Source organism: Nicotiana tomentosiformis, chromosome 6 (genome assembly GCF_000390325.3).
Source record: "Nicotiana tomentosiformis chromosome 6, ASM39032v3, whole genome shotgun sequence".
NCBI lineage: Eukaryota > Viridiplantae > Streptophyta > Magnoliopsida > Solanales > Solanaceae > Nicotiana > Nicotiana tomentosiformis.
Genome location: NC_090817.1, coordinates 137,304,828 through 137,314,530, shown reverse-complemented (window position 1 = coordinate 137,314,530; position 9,703 = coordinate 137,304,828). Strand labels below are relative to the sequence as shown.

At 33.5% G+C, this 9,703-nt stretch overlaps 1 protein-coding gene and 1 long non-coding RNA gene across 3 annotated transcripts; one reads left to right on the top strand and one right to left on the bottom strand.

Moving 5' to 3' along the window:
• Window positions 1-324: 324 nt before the first annotated feature.
• LOC104093848 (early nodulin-like protein 5) lies at window positions 325-2,005 on the bottom strand. The gene is made up of 2 exons (XM_009599683.4): window positions 1,593-2,005; window positions 325-795 (listed from the first exon to the last, which is right to left on the bottom strand). The coding sequence occupies exons 1-2, from the start codon at window positions 1,774-1,776 to the stop codon at window positions 479-481; spliced, it is 501 nt and encodes a 166-aa protein (XP_009597978.1). The 5' UTR covers window positions 1,777-2,005; the 3' UTR covers window positions 325-478.
• Window positions 2,006-4,056: 2,051 nt separating this feature from the next.
• Window positions 4,057-9,321, top strand: LOC104093845 (uncharacterized). 2 transcript variants are annotated; one of them, XR_004506487.2, is made up of 6 exons: window positions 4,057-4,342; window positions 7,520-7,583; window positions 8,394-8,461; window positions 8,598-8,808; window positions 8,962-9,032; window positions 9,121-9,321. It is a non-coding gene; the product is annotated as an uncharacterized lncRNA (long non-coding RNA). The 2 variants fall into 2 exon arrangements; XR_004506489.2 differs by lacking the exon at window positions 8,598-8,808 and having other exon boundaries at window positions 4,061-4,342.
• The last annotated feature ends 382 nt before the right edge of the window (window positions 9,322-9,703 follow it).

Below are 9,703 nucleotides of genomic sequence, written 5' to 3'. Positions count from 1 at the left end.
AATCTGACCGGTTATTTGTGTAACGATCCTTTTTTATAGGCTTGTTTTCTGTTCTTCTAATGAAATTTCAGGTTTCTTTCAGCTTATGAATGGTTGAGATCGCTAAGTTACAAATTTAAATCCAGATTACACGACATTGCAAATGAATATTTGCAAAATGAGTGCAATTTAACCTGCTATCTTATTTTTCAGGTTAATCAATTCCACTGACTATGCAGTGACGTGTGGGCAGTATAATCGATTGAACTCGTGTCAATGAAGCTTAAAAAATAGAAAAACACATTTCACGTAAACTACAGGAGCAATACGTGACCAACAAAACCGTGATTTCCAATCTGGTAAAATAAATTATTTCAATATTGAAGCCTAATAAAACAAATTCCATGAGTTCATAATCAACTAGTAGAAAGTAGAAACCAAGTTGCAACTCCAAGTACCTAACGTGAAAAACACAAAATATTCAAAATTCATAAACTAGTTAATAAAGAAGAGCTCCAAATAATGACACCACAAACGCCATTGTAGTTGGAGTAGCAGCTGCAGTAGTACCACTACTAGTTGGGGAAGTCTGGTTAGCAGATTGAGGTGGGGATTCTGGTTCTAAAACTTTGATTATCATTTTCAAACCCCTCTCGCAATGTCCTGATACTCCACTAATGAAGTAGTACAACCCTGGTTGCTCCAATTTATAGATGGTTTTTCCATTGTTAGAGAAGAAAATTGGATGACTCGACTTGCATTTCTCGTACTCTTCTTTGGTCACCACCAGAACCGAATCTTTCTTATACTCAAAACCTACGTACACCACATAGACATTATGGGTCAAATAACAGTAAAGATCATGCAAATTGAACGGAGAGTAGTATATAGTAGTAGTAGATGTGATTATGTTACAGTCAAACCTCTCTATAACAACCTCGTTTGTTCTGAATTATTTTGGTTATTATAGTGAAGTGTTGTTATAGAAAATATATACATTGTAACACAATATAAAAATTGGTTCCATAAAAAAATTGGCTTTTATAGTGAATGATTGTTATATAACGATGTTATTATAACGAGGTCTGATTGTATATACACTGACAGTATAATTTTTTTTATATATACTACTATAGTGAGACATCTCTATAACAGTTATCCTTTATAACAACACTTCCTTATAACGGCCAAGTTTTCTTTGAAAAACTTCTTTGTTTTATGTTATAATATATGCACTCTATAATAAACTTAACTATAGCAATTAAAAAATATCGGAACAAACGAGACTGTTATTGAACGGTTTGACATTATATATATACATAAGATTTGCAATAACAGATAACTAATAGTAACATGTAACTTTCATATCAAAATCCATACTGTGTTATTAGTGAGTACATGCTATAATCGGTTATACTGCATCGATAAAGTATTAGTAACCTATTTACACTCCTGTTTATAACTTGGGTGTGCTTTTGATACATATAGTTGAACAATGTTTAGAAGAAGCATAAGTTTATAATATTTAATTATGATAGTAAAATTATATTTTGGATGCCTTTGAACGTGAAGAGATATAATGGATAATGCTTAAGATAAAGAAGAGTACTGACTTAAGGTGTCGCCAATCTTAAACCTATTTTTTCCAGCCCACTGGTCATACACTTGATCATCTTTTACTTTAGGAACAGCCCATCCTTTGTCACCGCCAACAGCAAATTCAGTGGCAAAAACCGTAAAGAAATGAAGTGAAAAGAGGAAGAACACTAAGTAAAGAAAAGCTTTAGAGGAATCCATGAAAAGAGAAGGAATTTTTGGATTTGAAAAAAGGGAGCTCTTTTTCTTATGTTATAATAATGGGACAATATAATGGAGATGAGAATCTGAGTAGTTTTGATTACTTAAAAAGGAGGAGTTTTTGCTGAAGTTGGTTATGGGGTGCAATTTCGTGGTGGAGTGTGCCATCATATCAGCAGAGAAAAATGGAGAATCGTGGGGCGCATGTTGGCATCAGTAAGGACGGCTCTAGGGTAAGGCTGTGAAGCCCTTGCCTTATGCCTCCAAATATTTAAGGTCTCAAAAATATGAAGCACTACTATATAATATACTTTATAATTTTTCTTTATATAATATTTAATAAAAGATTTCAAAATTTTAATAATTTTTAAAATTTGGTAGAGGTAGGATTGAGTGAGTTAATAGGATAAATTTTTTCCTCACTAAATTAAATAATATATTTATCTTCTTATCAATTTTATATTTCTTCCTCTATGTATAATCTTTTTTCATATTTCTTACGATTTTACTTTCTAATTTTAACTCAAATTCTCTAGATTAACTATTCCTTTTTGTCACATGTGATTGATCTACACACCAGAAAGCAAGTTTTTTTGTGTCCCATCTTTTTTAACTAAGAAATTCACGAGACAAATGTCTCAAGGTTCAAAACACGATGGATAATAGGCTCACCCCTTTACCATTTTCATTTAAAGGAATAATTCAATACCATATGACGTGCGCCTAACACATACATCATGAGTTGCGCTCTCACCACTATATCAAAATCATGTAGGTTTTTGTATGTCTCAATATTATATGGATTTTATAAAAGAAATTTCAGGGTCTTTTTAATATATTTTAGTTTTAAGCCATCAGTTCTATTGAGTCGCCACTCATTGATGATAAACAATTATTTACAGACTACTGCCCCACCATGAACGAACTTTTCAACCAGTTTCATTCACATTTGGTAACTGAATGACGCATTCACTACCTTTAATGTTCTTGCCATTATTGTCTTGTCTTAATTGAGACTCTACAAACTTGATTTAGAATATTAGGGTGGGCAAGTGGCTCTAGTAGGAGACTAGTAAAGCCTTGATTTAGGTCCTCAAAATTTTTAATAATGGATTTTGTAATTTTATTTCAAACTAGACAATATAATATTTGCAGAAAAAATAAGTACAAAAAAATTGAAAAAAGGAAAGAAAGATGTCTACTCTTTAACAGTGAAAATATTTTTAAAACTCTAAATTAAACAACTTAAATCTTCATATTAGTAAATACATTTTTTACAATAATATTAAAGGTACCATATTGCAACTACATGTCTAACATCTCATTTATTTAAATTACCCTTTTCTAATATAAATAATAATATTACTATATAAAGTTAAAGATTTTATATTATTTAAAAATATATATTATAAACAATAGGTATGAAAAACATGGCAAGATTAATTTTTGTTGCATATATGTGGGTATATGTACTAATAAAAAGTATAAATCTTTTATTAAAATTTGACTTTAGGCCACTACTTTTATAAAGTCGCCATTGGCATCAGTTTAGGGGAAGTTCTATGTTCACTCCCTATAAGTTATACTAGCTATGTTTCAAATGTTAGCGGAAATCGTTGAGTATCATATTAGATTTGAAAATTTAAAATGTGATCATTATCTATGTTAGGGTGCTTATCATTAATAATTTTGATTATTCTGATCCTAATTGGTTAAAAACAAGGGATAGATATTGGCGGCACAAAAGAGAAAATGCTCGTGTTTTTAGAGGGTGTTTGGGTAAGATTATAAGCTGGTCAAACTGGTTTATAAGCACTTTTTGGCTTATCTACGCGTTTGATAAACATCTAAAGTGCTTATAAGCTAAAATCAGCCATAATTCAAAAGTTAGTCACCTCCCAACTTATGACTTTTTAGCTTATAAGCACTTGAGCCTGTTTGGACATAAGAATTTTTTCATATTTTTTCGAAAATTTTTCACTTTTTTTCGAAATCAATATTTGGCCATAAAATTTTCAATTTTCACTTGAATATGAATTCTGTATTTTTTGAAAATTTGAAAAACTCAAAAAACTCCAAATTTAAATTTCCAATAGCTTATTAGCGACCAACATTTAACGAGGAGCTAAGATTCTCGTCCCTGAAAGTACACTTACAAGGACGGATTTTTCTATTGATCCTTAATTGCCGGTTTTGTTTGTATAGTTAGTGATAGGAATTAATCGAGTCGTCAAAACCATGAAAAGCCGGTCCTTAATTCTCTAAGTTGAGCGGGAATAATGGCGCCATATTTTTAACCTCTAAAGAATTATAAAAAAAATAAAACAATAAATGTTTCTGAACATTAAAGAAATAAAAGCACATGTTTTTTTGTCACCTCTCCAAAACCTAGACCATCGCCATTTTCTATCAAAGTGGCGATTTCTTTCTATTTCTGGTTTTCCATTGCCATTTTCTTGCTGATTTCCTCAATCAAAGTGATGATTTAGTTCACCCACCACTGATTTCTGTCGTTAGTCGGCTATTTTGTTCACGGCTTCTCATGGGTGCAGAGTTTTTCTTATTGGTTAGTGCATTTGCTTTTAGTGCTTTTTATATCTTGTATTCAGAATTAAAGTTTATTTTTCGTTTGGTCTACATAGATTGGTCAATTTTGTTAGACTAGATTACTCCCTTTCTTGAAGTATTCTTTTTAAAAAATATTTGGGGGATAATTGAATATATTCCTTGGAGCATTATCTAAAGCTAGATTTAATGTTAAATGCTGGTGTTTTAATTACTCTGGGTGCAGAGAAACAAACCTTAAAAGAATGAAAGAATAGAGCAACACCTACTGGATTTACCGGATCTGGGCGAAAAGTACCGAACCTAGTTCGAATTAAATCTTGTCATACTACTCTTGTTAAGCACTTCAATTGTATGTTGAAAGATATTCATTCTTGCACATTTGAAGTAAACATAATAGTCACATAGCTTTATTTTTATGTACACTGCAAATGAACTCGATTTCTCAACTTATGGTGAGAAAGAGGCTATTTATGTAGCATTAGGAAAATGAATAGCATATTCCATTAATTGTAGTTGTTAAGCCTCTAAGAATCTTAAGGAAACAGAGGCAGTGGATGATATGGTGTGTAACGACCCGACCGGTCATTTTGAGCATTTACGCTCCTTTCAATTATTTGAGATCTTGCATAACTTCCTACGAGGTATTATGACTTGTGTGAATTGTCGGTTTTGATTTTAAGGTATTTCGGAGTTAGCTTGGAAGAATGAATTTCATGTTGGAAGTTTAAGTTGAAATAGTTGATCGGATGTTGACTTATGTGTAAACGACCCCGGAATAGAGTTTTAATGATTCCAATAGCTCCGTATGATGATTATGGACTTAGGAGCGTGTCCGAAAATTTTTTTGGAGGTCCGTAGTAGAATTAGGCTTGAAATGACGAAAGTTGAATTTTTGGAAAGTTTGACCGGGGGTTATTTTTTGATATCGGGGTCGGAATCTGATTCCGAAAATTGGAATAGGTTCGTTATATCATTTATGACTTGTGTGCAAAATTTGAGGTCTATCGGACTTAATTCGGTAGTTTCGACATCGAATGTAGAAGTTGGAAATTTCATAATAGACTAAAGTTCAAGTGAGTTCGCACAAGACCCAACTTCAAATGAGCATAACTCTCATGATACAAAGTTTTATATAGTGTATTACCTATCAAATGAAATATTGTTGAGTCTAGTTTCTAACTTTTCAGACCGTTTGTCATTTGGACATTCTTACAAAAAGTTATGACCAAATTATCAAAGGCTGGAAAAATATAATTCTGCGATCGCAAAATAGTTATGCGATCGCAAAACTGCTTCTGCGACCGTAAACTGGTCGCAGAATGGACCAGAAGAGCCCAGTTCTGGGCACTGATTTTGCGATCAACTTTACGGCTCGCATACCCATTCTGTGGTCCATTATGCGACCGCAGACCTGATTTCGGAGGGTTAATTTTTCTATTTTCATAACCCGATCCCATTTTGATAAATAGGTTTTAAGACTCATTTTGGAGCAAAAATCTGACATTTTTAGAGAGAAGAAACAGTATTCTAGAGAGAGGAAGAAGCTCAAGTGCTTTGTTCATCAAGATCTTGTTCAAGTTTTTAAATCCAACAAGGAAATATCACAAGATCTTTATCCAAGAGGTAAGGTTCTAACCCCTAGTCTTCAATTTCGAGTTTGGGTAAAGATGAGTGATTAAGAGTATGATTTTTGGGTATAATAGTATTATTTATACATATCAATAAGTTTTATGGAAAGATTGTTGAGTTCAAATGGGTAAAGATTGGGTTGAAAATGGTAGAAATCTTCAAAGACTTTAATTGAAGATTTGAAGGTCGAGTTGATGTCGGAATTTGGTAAAATTTGTATGGTTGGACTCGTAGTGGATGGACATTCATATTTTGTAACTTTTATCGGGTTCCGATATGTGGGCCCCACGGGCGATTTTTTAGTTAATTTTGAATTTTATTGAAAAAATTAGTATCTCCTTATGGAATTAATTACAATAATTGGTATTGACCGAATCGAATTAATTGTGGCTAGATACGAGGCTTCGGAGACCAATTCTCATGGCAATGGCATATCGGAATAAAGAATTACACGGTTTGAAGTAAGTAACGGTTTTAAATCTGGTCCCGAGGGTATGAAACCTCGGAATTTGGTTTCATGTGATTACTTTTGGAGGTAATGCACATGCTAGGTGACGGACGTGTGGGCGTGCACCGATGGGGATTGTGACTTGGTCCGTCCCGTGAAAACTGTAAAGCTGAGTAACTTTTTGATAGTTATGTGCTCTCTATGTGTTGTGGAAACTTGACTATAAGTCATGCTAGAAACCATGTTTAGGCTATATGTTAGTATTGTTGGGACCCACAGAGGTCGTCTATATGTTGAATTATCTGCTTAAATTGTTGTTTTGTATTCAGTCACAGTTTACTTGTTTATTTTATCTCAATCTCTATTGTTCATTCTTGATGCATCATATCATTATTGTTTGGGCTGATTTTATGATTATTGAGAGCCCGAGAGACTGGAGAGATTTGTGACTGAGTAAGGCCGAGGGCCTGATTGTGAGATATTATATTATAGCACGTGAGTTGTCCGTGCGTGATATTATAGCACGTGAGTTGTCCGTGCAGCACGTGAGTTAGCCGTGCGGATCCAGATATTGATACTATAGCACGTGGGTTGTCCGTGCAGCACGTGAGTTGGCCGTGCAGATCCAGATATTTATATTATAGCACGTGAGTTGTCCGTGCAACACGTGAGTTGGCCGTGCAGATTATAGCGCTTGGGCTGTAGGAGCCCCTCCGGAGTCTGTACACCCCAGTGAGCGCGAGTACCCATTGAGTGAGAGTGCTGAGGGCTGAGAGCCGAGTGGTTGAGCTGTTGTGACGAGTTAAGTGACTGTTGCCCTGAGAGGCTGTACTTGCTTTTCATTTGTTGTTGCACTTAGTTGCTATCTGTCATTGTTGTGAAATTCTTTGAAAGATTTTATATCCGGATTACATGAACTTGAACTGTATAAAATTGATTTGACTTAAACTGTTGGATTTGAAAGTATCTCTATTCTTTGCTGGAATTACTGAAAGTGAACTATAACTGTGTAGCTCGTCACTATCTTCAGTTCTTTATTTATTATTGTTGCTTGCTGAGTTGGTTGTACTCATACTACACCTTGCACTTCGTGTGCAGATCCAGGTGTTCCCGGACATAGCGGATGATTATTTCGCATAGTTGATTTTTCGGAGATTCAGAGGTAGCTGTCATGTTTTGCAGACCTTGTCTCTCCTTCCCTATCAACTTATTTACTGCATTTGGTTTCAGACTATTATGTACCGTATTTTGCAGACTTGTATTCAGATTAGATGCTCATGCACTTAGTGACACCAGATTTTGGGAGTGTTTGTATCGGAAATTGGGAAGCCTTTTATTAAACTCAAATTTATTATATTTTCAAACTTAAAAGAAAATGTGGTTTATTGATATTATCGGCTTGCCTATTGAGATAGGCGCCATCACGACAGGTTGGGATTTTGGGTCGTGACATAGTGTTTAGATTTGTATAAACAATAACATTGAGTTAGGTTCATTCCTATCTGAGTTTTCTCTTCTAACATTGATTAGGTAATGATTCTAAGCTCTAATGATGACTTAGATCGGAAGTTTACTCTATGTCTGGTTAATACAAAATATAGTAAGAGAATAATCCTTGTTAACACTCTCTGTATATTATGTACAACACAAAACTAGTCTATCTGATAGATGATACTGTATAATATGGTGCTAATAAGCTGTAGCACGTCGATACATCACTCTTTATCACAATATTTTGGAGCACTTAAACAACTACAAAAAGATTATGAGAATACATTTACGGAGAGCTTCCCATAAGAATTATATATATGCCTTAAACACTTTTCCAGCCATTTCTGTAATCGTTTGTGAGCAACCTAACATTATTGAATATAATATTTTTTTTCTTATATGCCTTGCATCCTGTTTATAGGGTTCAAAAAATCATGTACCTTCAGATTATGGATGCTAACAAATCATTAAATTCTTTCAGTGCGGTATTTGATGGTACTACAACAGTGGGATCATTATTTAGCTTATGAGCTTTGGGCTAGGATTGAGGTACGAATATTTGGTTGAAATGCTGCTTCCTATTGTCTATTTGAAACGCCTAAGTGCATAAGTGATGTTAAATCATCTCATGAAGGTGTTATTTTTTTAACTACATTTAGTTGCTTATGCTATTTTTTCTTTTCAGTTGTTGATTTGCCTTAGGAGAAGAACTCTGATTTTATGAACAAAGTGGCTTAGAGAAGCTTCCAAGGATAGGAAGAATGAAGCAGACATAAGATATACTCCCATATAACACTGAAAGAATGAATATTTTGTTGAGTTTTCTTCTAACTTAAGCAAAGCTCACATAATGTTGTGTGTCATTCATCTCAAGTATTCTCTGAAAATAGAATGTGGTAATTTCTCATATCAAAATCTCTTAAAATCTGTTTAGTTTTGATTATCGTATTGATTTTGATTATTCAAATGAGTTATTGCTCTAGAATCATATATAATAACCACTTATGTATATGTGTTTTTCCTGATCATTATTGTTTGTATTATTGCAGCCCCTATGCACGTTGATGTTTGATTTTTGAAGTATATATACTTACACTTGATGAATATGAACTTTATTGTGGTAAGTGGTTAGGCCATTGTTAGAATTGTATTAACGGTAAAATTGTTTAACCACTTTGTAGTCGAGCTTTATAGTTCTTGTTTTACAGGGTTTGAAGACTTTCAAGAGATGCAGTTTTGAAGACATAATATGTTCACGAGTTGGCTATCATTTTGCTATGACTATTGCTAGGACTATTAGTGTTTTGCACTAAGCGATTGTGTAAACAATATTATGACATATGTATCATTGTTTATATATATATATATATATATATATATATATATATATGAAAGTAGCCTATTAATTATGGAGAATTTTCTATATGCATTTCTTTATCTATATTAAAAATTGTATAATATTTTAAAATTAGGACAATTAAAGAGCATGTATAAATATAGGGACCAGTAAAATTAGTCGCTGAAAGTTTTTAGGCACCAATTTATCGATGTTTAGGGACTAAAAATCTGCTCCCCAAAAGCACTTTAAGGACTAGAATTTAACTGGCCGCAAAACATTTTAGGGACCAGAAATGTAACCTCGTCGTTATTAAGCTTTAGCGGCGAAGCCTAGAGGGAGGGGCGTTAATGACATTTAAGGACTAGAACAGACCTTTAGGGACCATTTTTCTCGTCCTTAAAAGCCATTTTTCTTGTAGTGTTTTATTTCAAACTAGACAATATAATGTTTTT

Coding starts and splice junctions, on each gene's coding strand:
- LOC104093848 (XM_009599683.4), bottom strand. CDS start 1,776: ATGGATTCCTCTAAAGCTTTTCTTTACTTAGTGTTCTTCCTCTTTTCA. Junction 796..1,592: donor TAAGATTGGCGACACCTTAA/GTCAGTACTCTT, acceptor TGGTGTACGTAG/GTTTTGAGTATAAGAAAGAT.